Here is a 17,352-nt window from a genome sequence, read left to right as displayed (position 1 = left end):
GCTTTTACAATGCTGAACTAAAAGGCATCATCTTGGAGCGACACCACAACAACCTTCCCAATCTTTGGACAGTTCTTTGTGCCGCTTTACAAAGTCTTCTCTCCACAAAGAAATATATGCAAAGTTGTTTTTCAGGATTTAAATGAGGATTTGGTAAAGTTTTGCTTTGTTGCTCCTGAACATATCAAGATGTACAGCAGCCAAGTATTTTTGAATCAGTACAAACCTCCGCCACCCTCCTCTCCCTGCCCCATTTCCAAATGACATGAAGCTGCTTCCAGACACCGTTTCTGTTTGCAAGGCGGGAGCACGGCAGATGGTGGCTTTACAGCTCCTCACCATCTCTGAGGGACAGCAGCACTCTGGACGCCGCGGCCCAGCGCCATCTTGTGGAGCTGCGCTCGGCTCCTGGCTTCACCGACCCACCGTGCTGCGGCGGACAGACGGACAGCAGAGCAGGAGATAGCAACATCTGCTAAAAAAACGGCTCCAAAGCCAGCCATGAGATGAAAAAGCACCAATCTTGGCATGTCAGGGGCAGACAGGCTCCCGAGCTGGGGAAGGAAGCTGTGCTTGCCAGGCTCCTTACAGTGTATGCTTCGTGGTGTAGAAGGGAGATTGGTTTTTGTGACCACAGAACAGATTTTTGGGGAGCAATGGGGCCGACTACAACAACCTCAGGCCCGGAGATACACTTTTACAAGATTGTACCTGACATTCCTCAGTACCAAGAACCATGCCAGTGTTTCAAAAAGGCTGAGTAATGAGCATCTTCAGTAGTAAAAGTAAAAATACAACTTTGATTTAATTTATTAGGGTCTTGGTGCAAAATAAATTTGTATTTGATAGCTCAGTTTTGCAGGTAGCACTAAAGGGTTCCTACAGTGCCTGGAAAAAACCCAACACAGAAAACACTATGTAACAACAAGAGGAAAAAGAAGATTTTACCCTAAATTTATACTGCGTGCTTCTTCTGAGATTCTTCACAGTACAGGCTTGCTCCTCTCCAGTGTACTTTGGGTGAAACACGCTATCCTAGAAAAAACAAAACCAAACAAGTTCCTGTAACTGAGTCTGAGGAAGCGCTCTCTGTATTATAGTCTGTAGCTAGAATGCATTGTAGCAAAGGGGCTTTATAGTTTAGTGCTTTTATCATTACTGTTACTTTTGAGTTGCAAGGCCACAATAATTTTCCTTCTAGAAGGATGGCGCAACTGACCTGAATAATTTTTCTGTAAAGTAAGGACAAAAGCAGTGGTGACAGTTTAACGTTGTGACGGATAGTAGAAGGTCAGCACACCACGCAGCAGCGTGAAGGACACGGCAGATTGAACGGGTTAAGGACACACTGCCCCACACCTTAGAGACTCCTGTGAAGCTTTGTAATGGAATCATGACAGTTCAGATTTTGAGCTAAGGATTCATAATCCTGCTGTGGAGCACAACAAATCACACAGCTCTGTCCCTGCCAAGCATCCAGTACTCCTTAAAGACCCTCTAAAGTAGCAATCTACAATCTTCTCGGTGATCTTGGATTAATAAATGAAAACTCAATCTGAGCCACGTAGTATCCTTTAGAGTAGCATAGTACTTACATTATCTTCCTCCTGAATCTCCAGGGTGTAGGAAATCACTTCCTCTGGTGTACATCCTTCTACTTTATTCCACTGCAACGCGATCCATGTAACACCAGCTCGAACAAGCCTTGGTGCAGAAGGGGTCTGAGGAATATTGCCTGCAGTGTAGCACACCACCTCCTGGCTGTACCCACTGCACAGGGACAGAGAAGGAGAGTGAGGAGTAGTAAAAAACCCCAAGCACTCAGTGTATTTAGAGATATAGTTCACATTTTCAAAAAATCTACAAATAATGTTAAAATTGTCCAGCTGGAAAAGACAAACAGCCAAAGTTAGGAAATGTCAGAACTAAGAATAGAAAAAAAATGCAGGACCTATGTGTGTCCTCATAGTCAGTTCTACAGATGTCATCATAATAATATTAGAAAAAAAAATTTGATTGCCTAAAAATACTAACTTACTATTAACTGTGAAGTAGAGAAAAATCTTGTTCAGCAAATGGAAACTAAAACATAGGAAACAGAGCCCCAACTTTTGGATGCTGTACTTGAGATACAGTTTCCACCCTTTATAAACTCGGAATACAACTTCTATTTAAACTACACCTCTGAAAGAAGAATGCTCCAGTAAATCCAGTCCCTGTGTTTTAGACACCTCCCTCCAACAAAAGCAGGGAAATGTATCCAGCTGTGACCATTCAGCATCCCACAGGAGCTGTTTGGTGCAGGCACAGACACCTTCCAACCCTCCGGGCTGACTCTACTCCTTGCAGACTTTCCCTGCCCAAACTTTCTTGCATTTGAAGCTGAAGAGAAAGTTGCTCTTTGGCACAGCTCAGAGGAGATGCTTGCTCTCATCTTCTCTAAATCTCAGCACACAATGCCTTGAAACATAACGGGCAGTTGTGTCGAACAAGGGTAGGCAGAGCTCCCTTGAGACTCCATGCAGAATGCGTTATGTATAATGGAAATTTGAGTACAAAGTTTAAAATGGAAAGATTTTGGTGACTTTTCAGGAGGACATCATCAGAACTCTCAACTGAAGGCAATGTTCTTGTAATTTTCAAATCTGTTTTTTGAAGTACAAATGTATTTTGTTTCTTAGCTAACTCACTGCATAAATCTAATACACACATGTTTTTCAGAGTCTTCTTTCTCAAAACTAACATAAGTATACTTGTTGAAATATTCTTATAGTTTAAAAAATTCACGTATAATGAAAAACTGAACAAAACAAAAGATCATCTTAAATGGGAAGTCCACAAGCATTACGAGCAACCAAAACCATCTTGTGACATGAAGTGTTAGATGACATTATCATGTCATAATTTTGAGTGCTGTCTATAAAAATAAGCCATGTGCTGTTGGTGCTTATCTCACAGATTAACACAGAGCAACTGACCATAAATTTAGTTCTTAGTCCACTCCCTACTCAATACCCTGAGAAAAAAAGAGAGAGTGTGAAAAGAACAACATCTTTTTGTGGTGGAGGACTCAAGCATGCCCTAAGATATTTTAAAAATCTGGAATCTGGCAAAGAGAAGAGATTCAAAAACTGGGAACTTTGCACAAAACTGGCGTCCCCTTCCATTTACACTCAGCAGCTCCAGCTCAAGTCTCTCTTCCTCTGGTACAAGTCTTATTTGAGTAGGGAGGGAAGTTATCCTGCAAGAAGTTGGCAAAGGGGACTCCACGCACATATGAACAGTCCCAGCATATCTCAGAAGGAAAATACAGGAACACAAATAAAGTCACTTAAAAAAGCTACGTATTACTATGAAATTTGTGTTTTGGAAGAAGAAACAATACAGGATTCTCTCTCAACAAAAACCATCGTTATATACCACTAGTAATTTTTTTCCTGTCCTTCTTGTACGAACGATTAGATCCTGTTTAGCTAAGCAGGACAATAAAGGAGTACACAAGAGCACTGGATGTTTAGCTTCTTCACAGCTGAACTTTTCCTGCTCTACTTTCCTTCCGTGAGCACAGCCCCTGCAGCACGGTGTCTCTTTGAGCACACTCTGGTCCTTGGCTGTGTAACATTTTAGCCCAGTGCTCCCTAGCAGCTCCCAGAGGACCGCAGTAAGTCTGATTTCTCTCATCATCTTCACCTGAGTGCATCTGTGCATGTGTAAAGAAAAGTAAAACCTGAAACCATCTTGCAGGGCCCTTGGGTACCCCTCTCATCTTTTGGTCCTGGCTCTCCCCGCTCTTGCCCACCCCATCAGCCAGTCCTGTGGAAGAAGGACAGGATTGTACTGCTGAAACAGGACAGAAGGGCTTTGCTCTACACCAGAAAAATAAATATATCAAGATTTCTTTCAAAATCTGTAACTCAGCTTCCTCTTGCTTGTTTTTCTTGGTTCACAGAAGCCCCTAGTGGGAATTTTACATAACAGATGTATTCGTTTTTTATTAGGAATAGACCACAAAACACCATTTAACACCTCAAAAGGAGCCTGTCTTCTTCACGCTGAACGAACACTAGATTCCATGGGAGGTGAATGATATCACTAGGGAATGTGTAACTTACTCTAAAGCACTAACAATAGAGCAAATATGTCAGATATTTAACTCAAAACCATAAAGAGAAAAACCAGATCCCCAGAAATCTTTCTTTACACTGTTATTGATAGTTAAACTCTTCAATGACCACTTTTTCCCAAGAAAGCGTTTACCCTGGGATAACTTACCTCGTACCGATGTCATTCTGAGCTGCTAACCGGAAGGTGTAACCCAAAGCTGGACAAAGCTTGGTCAACTTGCAATGCTTCTGGCTTCCAAAGTAACATTCTCTGAAACCGCTGTTCCTCTTTCCCTAGAAAGAGAGCAATCTGTAATCAGATAGCTAGGAAGCAAAATCATGCAGTGCTTATTTTAAAAAGAACTGATAAACGATATTAGAATTAGACGCTTTCATACAGGCACTGTGCAAAGAAAGCTGTGTAAGCTGCTGACAGCATTGCTACGCTACCTAAAACAACAGAGAACCACGCAGTCAGATTCTTATCTTCACGAGCTTCTGTCACTCTGCTTAAAACGAAATTTATCCTACTCATTAACAAAAAAGCATGCAAATGAAGGGTGAAATTTGCCTGTGAATCGACCCGGTTACAGAAGCACAGAAAAGCGGCAATCAACAATTCTTGTGAGTGCTACCCTCCGCACCTCAAATCCCAACGCTCGGTCCCACAAGAGGGCTCTCGTTCCCCACCACCCAGAACGTGGCCAACCCCAGCGATTGCTGCCCGATAGGGAGCAGCCTGGGTGCTCCCCTCTGCTCTGCACCCTGTGCCTTCAAGGCAAAATAGATTTATTCATCACGGAGGAGTATTTGACGTGCCAAGTTCTGTACCCATCCCATCGCTTGGAGCACTCAGCATGTGATGAATAAAGAGGATTTGTTGGAAAGTACAAAATTTTGTTAAGAAACTATGTTTTATGGGAGCGATGACCTAGAGCAATGAAAAGCCCTGATGGAGCAGCAAGAGAGGGTATCAAGACACCTCTCTTGCTGCCAAGCCCTTCCTCAAGTACCCCAAGTACTTGACATTCAGAAGCTCTTTCCCACCCTGCCACATTTAAAACAAAACAAAAATATTTTCAATTCAATCCGATTTGCTATGACCTGGGGTAAAAACAAGGCAGAGCTTTTTGGAGACAGACCTCAAGATGACATAGAATGACTGGTCTCATCCTGCACCACACAAGGGAAATGATCAATTTGAAATCTTTCAGGAAAAGGAGTGCTCAATTCTACATAAACAACATCTGCCTAAGCTGAAGCAGTTTAAAGGAGTTTTAATTTCAATATGTGAATGCAAAATTAATGGACAATTACATTACAAAGTACCCCAAAGCACAGCAGAATAGAAACCTGGCAAAGCACACCCATGGGCTCAAATCGGTGCAGGAGATAAAGTTACACCCGTCTCTGCACCTTCTTCTGACTTAGGCCATTTACTATTTTTGGCACCTATCCCTACAAATTTTAATTTTTCTCTAAAATTATCATCTGCCCATAGACAAGACTACTTGTTTCACCTGATTTACTCCAGCTTGAAGACATGTTGTTCCTACACCTAAGCAGACTCTGAGGAAAATTATTTATTATATTTATTTATTTATAGAGGTGTCCCCCACTGCAGCCAACAGCCTCACCTCCAGCTCTGTCTGCCCTCCCATGCACCATTCCTCCTCCATGCTCAGTACAACCCTTCATCATTAAAGATTTCAAGAATGCCCGAGTGGGACATCCATTTTTCACTGTCCCATTCTCCAGCCCCTTACAATCTCCACCTATTTTCACTCAGATTGCAACACAGAAGGAAGAACTCCATAAAATGTTTGTAGTAAATCTCCAAAATGTGTTTATCAAGCTAATTGGAACTGGAAGAGAATCATGAATCCTAAAGCAAAAGTCTTTTGTAAACGACAAAACTTTTTCAGATCAAAAATCCATACATAGAGAGTTATATGATAAAACTTCTTTTGGACAAAGATAACAGGTCACCATACTTTCCAGCTCAGCAACAACAATTAAAATTGAGACTATACAAAACCTAATTTGTAATCCTATGTTTTAGTAAAATATCCATTCATCAGTGCAGGACTACTAAGAACAGGTATTTTTTCTCCTATGCAAACGCTCTTTTCTAAGTTTAGATGTGTTAAATTAATTTTTCTCTAACTCCTTAACAACTTCACTATTTGTAAAACATTTGAAAACATTTAATCTCCTTTTGCTTTCTGCTTAAGAATGTATTTTTTAAGCATTTTCCTATGCTTTTTCTCAAAGAGAACTCGAGTAATCAAACGCTGAGCATGTGATTGATAAACAGATATACAAGTGACGGCTGGAGAAAAAGGAAAGTCACAAAAAAATCTCACCTGCAGCGCAATGCCTGAACTGAGAGCAATGGACCAAGGAAGCTCCAGTTTGTCAAACTGGTGGGTTAAAACTTTGCAAAAATGGCCAAACATTCACATGATCTTCAACTTTATAACAGTACAAAGTCTGACACTGTATATATTTTTCTTTTAGAACTGGTATTGTACATTCCCCAGACTCGCACAGAGACCGACTGGTATTCAAATTACTCAGACTGGCTGGTATTTTGGATTCTGTTGGCACTAATTGGAGAGGCTGGCCGATATTTCTAATTATCCTGGCATTAATAGCCTGGAAATAGTCTCTCCGCTCCTTCCCTCCCAAGATTTATGAAAGCACTAATGCTGGCATAATTATAGCCAGGAACAACTGGCAGCCTGGTACTGGCTGCCACCCAGGAGCCTCACAGTTTTCCCAGAATCCTCCTCCTATTCTTTGTACACACAGCATCCAAGTTTTAATCCTTTAAACGTTTCGTAAGTTACTTAAAATATACTGTATCATTATCCGCAAATTTCAGAGGGAGAGCGCTGACTTCTTCACCAGCCCTGCTTTCTCCAGATTGTGTTCCCTATTCTTCATAAGGGCAACCCATGCTGTGATGATCATCAGGGCCTGCCTGAAGAAACAGGAACAATTCAGCTCCACAAATCCTTTAGAAATTGCACAATACTATAACACAGCATATTAACACAATTTTGATGAGTTCTGCCTGCTATTTCAGTTATAGTTCAAGCTACACACTCGCTTAAAACAGGATATTTAAGTTTATCTTGGAGATAAGTTTATTGAAACAAGAGTTTTGAGATTTTAAGTAGTTTTTGTTGACCACATTCCCTGCAGCAGACATAGTAAATAAACATGAAAGGAGGAACAGGCCACTGCAGGTAGAACGGATGCAGAAACAGAGCACGGTCCTTTGCAAGACCTCACTGCAGAAATCCGAGTAAAGGCTGCCAGCATCAGATCTGCAGTCAGGCGGCGAGGTGGCAATCTGCTGCAGGCCACGCCAGCGCTCACCTCTGCGTTTGGTTCTTACTGGCAATAAAAAGCAACAGACTGAGATTCAGTCTGACACAAAGCTGTGGAGCAAACTGTCAACAATTACGTTAACATACTCTGGTATCTGTGCAAAGCAGCTACTGTGCAGGCTCCTATGCAAGTGACTGAATTTCCTATATATACAGATACTTCGAAGACATAACTGGACCTCTGGAACATCCCTCGTAAAACTTGAACCCCAGTTTTACCCAAGACTCTCCTCCTGCACGTCTCCTAGGAGTGGCATACACTCTGAGCAGATGTAGAAGGTGAACAAACACAAGTCCAAGCACAAGCGTGGAGCTCTGTGCATCCAAATTCTGGTGGACATCACTGAGATGCATGGTGCAGATTGTCAGCTAGTGTAACAGAGCACACCTCCGCTAGCCTCGAGAAGTTGAAAACTTTGTGACAGAACAAAATTACCTCTATCTATCTGTATACAAACTTAATGATTAACTCTCCATCACCAAATCATTAAATAGTGTGGTATTGTATCTGTCTCTTGAGCAAATTCGAATGAGATGCTTACTGGATCAGAATTAAAACTGCTTTTGAGTCAGACACAAAACAGTGACACACCCTACATGAGGGATGTCCTTGTCTGGCTCAGAACAGTCCTCCACTTTCCCATAGAGAATGAATAAGATACTTTCGCCATCCGTATGCACAAGAAAAACATTTATTTACTACCACTTAATCACAGAATGATCAATTCACATTAATTAGGACCAAAGGCCTGGTTCTTACAGCAGTGCCAGCAGCATTTTTCAACGCAGTTACAGTTTACTGATTTTGATGAACGCTGGCATTAGGAGAAAGCATCACCCCCTTCACAGGGATGTTTTCTGTTCAGCATATTTTTAACGCTACTTTTTCTGATTAGCCTTTTGCTTATCCTGAATAATCAATCCTGGCACAAAGTAAGCAATTGATTAGTTTGGGTTTTTAAGTTTAAAGGGTTCAGGCTTGTAAAGTTCATAGAAAAAGAGCCAGAAGGTAGAATTTTCCTTAATTACTACTTTTAACTGATGTTGTTGCCAGACTACTATTGCCAGTCCTGGCATCTGAGGTGCAGGCACATCCAGATCCTACCAAATTCCAAAATACCTGAGAAGAGGAGCTGATCCTAACTCCTTTGATGTCAGTGGAAACTTTGCTAGTATACATCCAATTTGTCTGATTGACAATACGCTGAAATGATCTCTTACTCTGTTGTTAAAGAATGAAGATCATTCTCCACGGTTCTTCATGCATTTTAAAACTGGTTTAATGTTGAACTGTTTTAATGCTCATGCATTTAAAACTGTTTTAGCTTAAGCTACATTACAACTGTAATTCAAAGAGGTATATGAGCACTGAGAAAGAAAGTACTTGTGTTTTCTAAGTGACACGTAATGTCAGGTACATTGCAAACAACTTAATCCATTGGGAAGAAAAACGGTGTAACAAGAGGAATAGCCTTATCTGTCGACTACTCTATTTTCCACAGTCTGCAGGTCAGGAAAAACCCCAAAACTCAAAACTCAAGTAAAGAACAAGAAGGTGGGTAGGACTGGCACATACTAAGCAGCATAACCTCCTCTTCAGCAAAGCAGGTCAGAATACAACACATCTGATTTCAGGAAAGAAACAAACCCAACTCATTTGTGTTTCATCTAAAGCTCAGCTAATGAGGCGAGAGAAAATTTTTAAACCACGTATAAGAAAAGACCGTTAAACCACAGACTGGGAGCAGTACTCAGCAAGATAAAGTAAAATAAAAAACCAGCCTGCCTCACAGCCCTTGAGCGATGCTCCAGAGAAGCAGGTACCTGGGTAGGTAGGTATGGTGGCAGGGGCCTCGCCAAGGAGCACCCAGGGTCAAGACAGACCCCTCATACCCCACTGGCACCTCAGCCTTGCCGGACTCCCCAACCGCAGCCACAAACAGGTGAGATGCCACCCTCTTGCTACAATTTATAACCTCATCTCATCCTAGGGCTGTAAAACATCCTGCTTCTGCTGTCGTTTTACAGCAACAATTTATTTTTTGCATGTACAGGCGATGCCACCTACAGTCCTGGCTGCATTTTAGATGCTATAAACTATGGCTTTGCCCTGTACAACCAGGAGGTACCAGCTGAGGAACTGCTGAGCATCTGACATCCTCCAGGATCAGAACCACCCAGAGAGAGGAGGAGCTGTTACCCACCCTGCAGGAGCACCAAGGGACTGCTGGAGCCCCCACCTTGGTGGGAGTGGGTAGAGGAGCAGGGGAAACAGGCCAGCCTGCTTGGGATGGGATACAGGCAGACTTGCCAGCCCAACCACCTCCACCACTGCCTTCCTCTCCTGTGCCTGACACCAGCTTTGTCTCTGCAGTCTGAGGCTGCAGCCTCTGCACGAGGACTTTCCAGGATCTGCACATCACTTCTGTGGTGCGATGGCTTTCCACGGCTCACTCACATGCTGTCCCTCCCTAAGAAGGGACTCGACTTGTCAAGGCACACTGCCATTTTAGGGTGTTTTTCTAACTTTATCATCGGATAGATTTCTTGTTCTCCACTCATGCAAAGCCCCCCCCTCTGCTTTGCAGCCACAATTTAATTTCCTGCCGATCACTGATTTTCCCATGTTTATATTTCATTCTGTGCCCCGTAGCTAATGAATGTTGCTCTAGCTGAGATCTGGCAGTGTTTGCTGTTGCCTGGCAAGCGTCCTCCTCTTTCCTGATGTATTTATTTCTTGATTTCACTGGGACACAGCGTGGCATTGTAACAAAAGTGGTGCTTTTGCTTATGTGGAGTTTACACAACCAGGTGTGAGGGTAGAAGGCATTGCAAGTGAATTATTTTTTGTACCTGGGTGCCATAACTCTGGTAGCTAACCGCACCCTGTGTTGGAGGCACAACTTGCTGTGGCACAGGAAAAACTGAGCAGAGCACCTTGCGAAGCTCGCCATCGCAGGTAGATGAGGCTCTTGCAGATACAGGCACACCCATCCTGTATTTTCAGACTTTAATAAGCCTTAATAGCAAGTTTTAATTCATCAACTCAAAATAGCATTTCTGTCTCAGAGGAGAAAAATGTTCAGACAAGCTACACCTGTGGCATTCACCATCTCACAACCAGACAACGGCATTTCAGTCAGTTGTGTCAAACCACTGGAGATGCACCAAAGCAATTTGTGCAGAGCCATTATTCATTCATCTTTGCTGGCAAACTATCCACTGGGATCTCAGATTCCAGGGTTGTTACTGAGAGAAGAAGGTAATCAAAACAGATAGACTAAGGGAATCGGGATGCTTTCTTTTTTCCCCATTGGTACATGAGCTAGCCTCCAGCAAACTCCTTTTGCCCTGTGAAAAACAGACATCATAACAACTCTCTCTGGAGCTGAAGCTCTAGTTATATACTCAGTATTCAAGGGTTTAAAGGACAAGAGCATTGCAGAATTCTCTTACACACATCCAAAATCATGACTATGTTCCATGTGGACAAACTTAGCATCAGAACTATTAGCACTGTATTAATGGTCTGTTGTTGGCTTTTCTTCTGACAAGACCTTCTGTTGCTTCCCTTCCCTTCGCAGGCTGGAATTTCACATTTCCACCACTTCACTGCTTGGTGCTGTTATGTTCCCATGGCTCCCAAGTTACCGGAAGCCTTGCAAGAGATCACAGCTGCACTGCCAAGGTATCACTGGAGGTGCAACGGGATCCTCCTGGCCTATCCTTTTGGGTAAATGTCTTTTCAGTGTACTTTCCCAGCGTTCACACTCCAGTTTGTTCTTATTCACTGACAGTCTTTCCCCTTCCATTATGAGGAGAGGGACAGCAAGCCACTCCAAAATTATTGTTTCATTTTAGTTCAGTTCAGTGGGTTTCTCTTCATGTAGATCCCACTTGCTGTGTCGCTGCACACAATAAGTGTTTGCAAGTAGCAGAATGATCTGGGAACATGTTACTAGTGAAATGAAGGAAAACAATTCCTAACAGAATATCTTCTTCAGAGTATTATTTTTAGACTACTAAAAACCTCAAGAGATGTTTCTCAGACTGTATAACTAAACACCCCTTCGCACTCCTTATGTCCTGACTCACCATCTTTTTTTCACCCAATACATATTTTTTCTTTCAAAGATGATATTCAGTGACTCACGGTTTCTGCAGAACCATGGTCTGCACAATGGAAAGGAGGCAGAAAGGTATCAGGGGATAGAGGGAGGTTTCACAACCAGAATCCACCCCCAGCAAAGGCTCCATATCTCTTGCTTTTGGCACTCTTCCCAACAGCAAGCTGCTCACTAACAACATAAGATATTTGGGAGAGAGAACTTATTGCCTTTTCTGTCTGGAAGGGGACCAATTGTCACTATGTAAAGGACACTTATTTTGACCATGTAGGAAGGGCTGCAAGACAACGCCTGTTCTCCTTTGAGGCATAGTGTTTTAATTCTGCACTAACAGCATCCAGAAGAAGAGATCACAAGCAGACCTCTAAGATGCTTCACAAGTAATTAAATAATAAGTAATGTTAATTAACAAATGAAGTACCCCAAATGAGCATGAAAGAGTTAGATTTCAAGTGTACAGAAGTAGAACGTTGTATCTACATAAAATATGTTAAACGAAAGCTTTTCCCCCCACTGCCCCTTTCACCTTTCCAACTCTTTACCCAATGCCATCGGGATTTCATTTTCTTACTTCTACTTTCTCCTGTATTTAATTATTTTTATTTACTCAGCAAATCCTTGTAAAGTCTCAGTGCCATTTATTTATGTATTTATTTCAACGAGTTACTACTCACCTCATCCCACTCCAGAAGGTAGCTGGTGATTTTTGAACCATTATCAATGGGTGCCTATGAACAAAAACAAACAAAAGGCGATTTTGGAAATAAGAGAAAACTACTTCTCCCCAGGCAAATGACTACAGTTTAAAGTGAAACCAAAGCCTGGGGTTTGCACATAGTTTGGCAACGTCTTAACACATACCGAGAAGAAGCTGGACGTAATGAAACATATACATTTTAAAATTCAAGTCGGTGCACGGGAAGGGATTTATCAGAGTACAGCAAGTTCAAGTCCCTTACTGAAAAATGTCCCTTACTGTCTCAGCTTTCTGTTACTTTCAAGAGTTATGCTTGCTGTCAGTAAGGTGTATTTGTCACTGCTTTCTTGCCCAATCCCAGCTTTACCTACCTTCCATTGTAAGGTTAAGGAGCTTTTGGTCCTGTGCGAGGGTTTGGGTGGGAAGGGACACTCTGGTGCTGAGCTGTGAGTGGTGAAGCTTACTGGCTCTGAGCAGGATCCCTTTACTGAGTTGTACATTGCATATACTCTGGAAACAATATTCAAACAGGTTATAAATTTGCTGACAGTTACAAGATGAGACAGTGCTGCCTCAGCTGCAGTATTTCACTACCAAAGCGTCCACAATACCATCCACTAATGACAGATTTCTCACAGACCAGTGGCTGTCATTATTCTACTTCACTTGATAAAAGTATGCAAAAAAAATTCACAGCAGAAGAGGAATATGACAGTGTTTTGTGCAAATACTCCTATAGACCACTGAGTTATCATCATCGTCTTTTCTCTTCTGTCACTATTTCCTTGCCTATTGCCAGACTTTCACACTCTGTGCTAAAATCCACTTCACAATACAACAGAAAGTGTGAACTCATGAGAAAAAGGTATAAACTTTATCTGAATGTTTGGTTTACGCTTGATTCAGATGTACCATATTGAGAGGTGGTAATTGCTGGTGTCCTTCCATGGGTATGAGCTTCTCCTACATAGCTCAGGTGTCAACACTTGATGGACCCCCATAAGTTAGAAGTAACAAAGCTCAGAAGCATTACTCTGATAAACCAAAAATCTTCAGAGCAAATTTGATTTCATGCAAATCCTCCATACATCAGCACAGAGTGCGATACAGAGTACCAACTAATGTGGGAAAGCAAATACAATATAGCTGAGCACTTCCTGACGAGGTGCTTTTCTCTGAAAAATTAATGGTGTTATTTTTTCCCTTCACATTTTCCATACAGCAAAAGAAAAGTGCAAATTGGAAGTCTTCTACTCAAAATAATGTTCAAACTGTGACCAGACAATGACCTCTGAGCTGGCTGTTGCTACTGTGTACTTGAATGCAGAGTTTAAGGAAGGGCAATTTCTAAATTTGTTTTCAGTAGATAAGAGTAGTTTATGTACAACGACCACCTACTTAGAAACCAACCTTCTGGGGGAGGTTCACAAGAACTGCTCTAGTGCTGCTTTAGCCATCAACTGTTAGCGGTCAGGAGTGAAAACAAATGCAATTAATTAATTGAGTCTGCATCTGGCAAGCGACACGTACGTGTGCCAGAAATCAGCATAGCTAAGCATCAAACACTCCATCAGAGTATACAACCATGTGAAAATGAGCTTAACGAGCTGCTTCTGCAAGTTACTGAAACACTGAGCACGGTCATCTCTGAAGCTCCCAAAATTATACTCCCTGATGAAATGCAGAGCGAACCAGGTTGTCTTGGGTGTCCAGGGCTCAGCAGGGCAGGAGCAAGCTCAAGCAGCTCATCTGTGATTAGACCAAGAGCTGGGAGATGCTGCCAAGGTTACGGAGACCCAAGGCAATCTGCCGAGTAACTGCTGACCCCATGAATTTCCTTACTTAACAGATTTATTTCTTCACAGTTGTTCATACATAATGCAGTTTCAGTGAAGAAAAAAATGGTCACGAATAGCAAACAGTCGGCTTTCTTGGTGCAGGTTCCCTCCACTGCAAATGCACGCTGCTGCCTTCTAAATCTGATTTTTATATTTGACAGTCACTTTTTTAAAACAGTTTTGTTCCTGCTAACTGTTCACAAATGGTTTGTAATTCGGCAGACCTACAGGAAGGCAGAGGAAGCTGTATGTAGGGAGAAAGAAGTCAGCCAGGACACAGGGAAAATACCCCAATGTCCCTAAAAATGGCATGAGATCTCAATGCCACGCTGTACGTGGTGACTGCTTTTCCGATTGAAGCTGGCTTTGAAAATGATGCTCAGATGCTTACAACCTCGCTACCATCTGTTTGCTGCTAGGGCTGGGACTGCTGCTCAACCTGGTGCCTGGGTCTCTCACTTATTTACCAGAAGTTACTTCTGGTCTTCTACTTCTACTTGAAAAGTTCATTTTAGGCCTCCACTAGAAAACATCCTTGAAAAAAAAAGCTACAGTATCAGAGCAAGACAGATACTTTGGTGCTGAGTTCTTTTTAGAGCTCAGAAGCAGAGAGTTTGTTCTTCAAAGTTTAACAAACAGTGGGAGCCTTGATGGGAAAAAGCCTGCCAAACCTAGCCCTTGTCTGGAAAAACAGAAGGAAACAACAGACAGGAGTGACAGGATTATTTTTTAAAAGGATATTGAACATAAGTGAACAGGATGTGAATCTGAAGCCTTGGTTCATAAGTAAAGTCTATAAAAAAAGTCCAGCACGAGCAGATAACACCACAGACGGTGTTAAAAACATCAGGGAGCAAAACTGAGAATAATTTAATAAATGTGTAAAACATATTTCAGAATCAAAGAGAAATATACTCTAAAAATATCAAGACAGACCAGTGTGGATTCATTTTTTGGAATAAATGCTGAAATTCCTATGGCCAGATGGATCAGCAGGTTTACTTCATGAAGCAAGGAATATTTATGGAAAAACTGCTGGAGTACTTTCAGAGCTAGCACACTTGTATTACAATAAATGGACAAACACCATTTGCTTTAGATTAATTTTGAAGATTTAAGATATCCCAGTTTGATAAACAAGCACTTCCAGGCCTGTTATATATACAGACAGAAATACAGATATGTAGATGTCTTTTTGTCTCTTACTATAGCAATGCCAACTACCTGACAGAAAATGTATTGTTCAAAAAGCACTGTCATAACTTGAAATCTGAGATAAAAATCTGTCAGAAAATCTTTAGAAGTCACTGAAAAAACACCTACAGAGATGACCATGAAATTCTTGAGCTACGCTGTATAATTAGATAAAAAACATTGACATTGATTCTAATATAATTGCAGAGTTTATATTTAAGTGACATTCATAGTCACACTAACTCACCTGACGTGATAATCTGTTGCTGGCCTAAGGTCTTTCAGGTTATATTCTAATTCTTCTCCACTGCAGGAAAAAAAAGCCAACATATCAACACATTTTGAAAAGCAGCATCACACTTAGCACAGCTAGTGATTTTCCAGTGACTAGTGACTCCCTCATATTATGATTTGAAAGAAGAAAAAACAACCCACCACAGAAAAACAGTAGTAAAAACAGGACACAATACACGAACAATCTGTCAACACACAATGTTTCCTGTAAACTTTATAAAGCACCATATACATAGCAGAAAACTGGCTATATTGCTTTATTTCAATACTATCCTTACATTTTGTTGATATTTGCATAAAGCTCGTTGTGTTTTTCAGCCCTCCCAGAGCTGAAAAGAGCAAAACCTATACATTACTTTTGTACTTTCTGCACACTCACTATTTCAAAATATTTCATTAAAAGTGACAGTGATTGATCTTCAGAGGAAAAAGTACAGTTTCTTGCACAACTGTTTCACTTATTTGCTTTCTCTTCCAGAACCACACTCTCTATGAGGACCATGGCCAGGAGATGTTAATTAAAGCCCTAACAGCTGGACCCAGATCTCTTTCAACACCAAGAAAAGTAAAAGCAGAGAGTTTCAGATATTTTAGGGAAAAAAACCAGCATACAATCTATTAATTTCAAATGTAGCCAACATGGCTAGGGTTATTCTTTTTCTTCTTGGCTTGTTTGCTGGTAAATCAACACTAGGCTCAGTCACGTGTTGCCAGTTCTGCGAAGATTAAGGTACAGGTCAGTGCTTAATAAGTAATAGCCATCTCATGCGAGTGCTTGGCTTATTCATGATTGTATTAAAATATGAGAAACAAGAAAAGTCTCAGTTTGGCATAAAGAAATATTTTATAGATAGTTGGACAAATAGAGGGAGATACCTCAAAATCAACCAGAAAGCACATGCCTACGAGGCTGCCAGAAATCCACCAAAAAAACCCTTATTTTTTTCATATAGTCCATTCCTATGCAAATTCAGGTTTTTTTTCCCCCTCTGAAATGAGTGCACTTCTTTGCAAAGACAATGTATTCAACATATTGCAGGCTTTCTTTTGCCTATAGTAATAATGATTACTGCTGCTCGTGATGGAGTGTACCACGTTAAGCTAATGGCTGTACTCTGGCCAGCAGCAGGAGACAGATCACTGCGAGCAGCTTTAAAACAGATGCACAACATTTCATAACCAGGAGAGAATGTGCAGCCACCACACCAGCAAGCACAAGAAGTACTAGAAATTGTCCTTCCCATTTTAAGAGCTCAGTGGTGCACATTAACCTAGTGAGATGGTCATGCTGGCTAGTGTAAATACCAGGAAAATAATAAATCAGGCAGCAATTCCCTGGTCAATATGCTCTTTTTCTATCACCCATGGCAGTTTATGCAGACCAACCTTTAGCACACCAGGAATACCCTAATTCACAGGACATTTTAAGAAAGGTGATAGCTCGGTCTCAAGAGGTAATTCCATAAATGCTGTACCACCTGGACTCTATTTAATGGGATTTGGGAAGGACTAGCTATTTCACAACAGCCAAGGTCACGTCTCAAAATCTGCTATCCTAGACATCATTAGCGGGGAAAAAGAAAGGCCTAGCACCATATGTACTTGATCACAGAATGAGCTCAGAGGATCACTGGAAAGAGAGACAGAGAAATCCCTCAGAATTTTTACTGAAGCCTGCTGAGAGCCAAGTATTCGGGTTTT

General features: G+C 41.5%; 1 protein-coding gene across 1 annotated transcript in view; it reads right to left on the bottom strand.

Moving 5' to 3' along the window:
• Positions 1-17,352, bottom strand: part of FNDC3B (fibronectin type III domain containing 3B) — a 156,605-nt gene that overhangs the window by 45,158 nt on the left and 94,095 nt on the right. The window contains exons 8-13 of the mRNA XM_010179688.1: positions 15,605-15,664; positions 12,697-12,835; positions 12,303-12,356; positions 4,273-4,397; positions 1,596-1,770; positions 949-1,035 (exon numbers count right to left, since the gene is read on the bottom strand). Coding sequence (XP_010177990.1) covers positions 949-1,035; positions 1,596-1,770; positions 4,273-4,397; positions 12,303-12,356; positions 12,697-12,835; positions 15,605-15,664 — 640 coding nt within the window. The remainder of the gene's footprint in view (positions 1-948; positions 1,036-1,595; positions 1,771-4,272; positions 4,398-12,302; positions 12,357-12,696; positions 12,836-15,604; positions 15,665-17,352) is intronic.

This window comes from Mesitornis unicolor, unplaced genomic scaffold (genome assembly GCF_000695765.1).
Source record: "Mesitornis unicolor isolate BGI_N332 unplaced genomic scaffold, ASM69576v1 scaffold2010, whole genome shotgun sequence".
In the NCBI taxonomy this organism is placed as follows: Eukaryota; Metazoa; Chordata; class Aves; order Mesitornithiformes; family Mesitornithidae; genus Mesitornis; species Mesitornis unicolor.
This window is presented reverse-complemented; position numbering and strand designations above follow the sequence as displayed.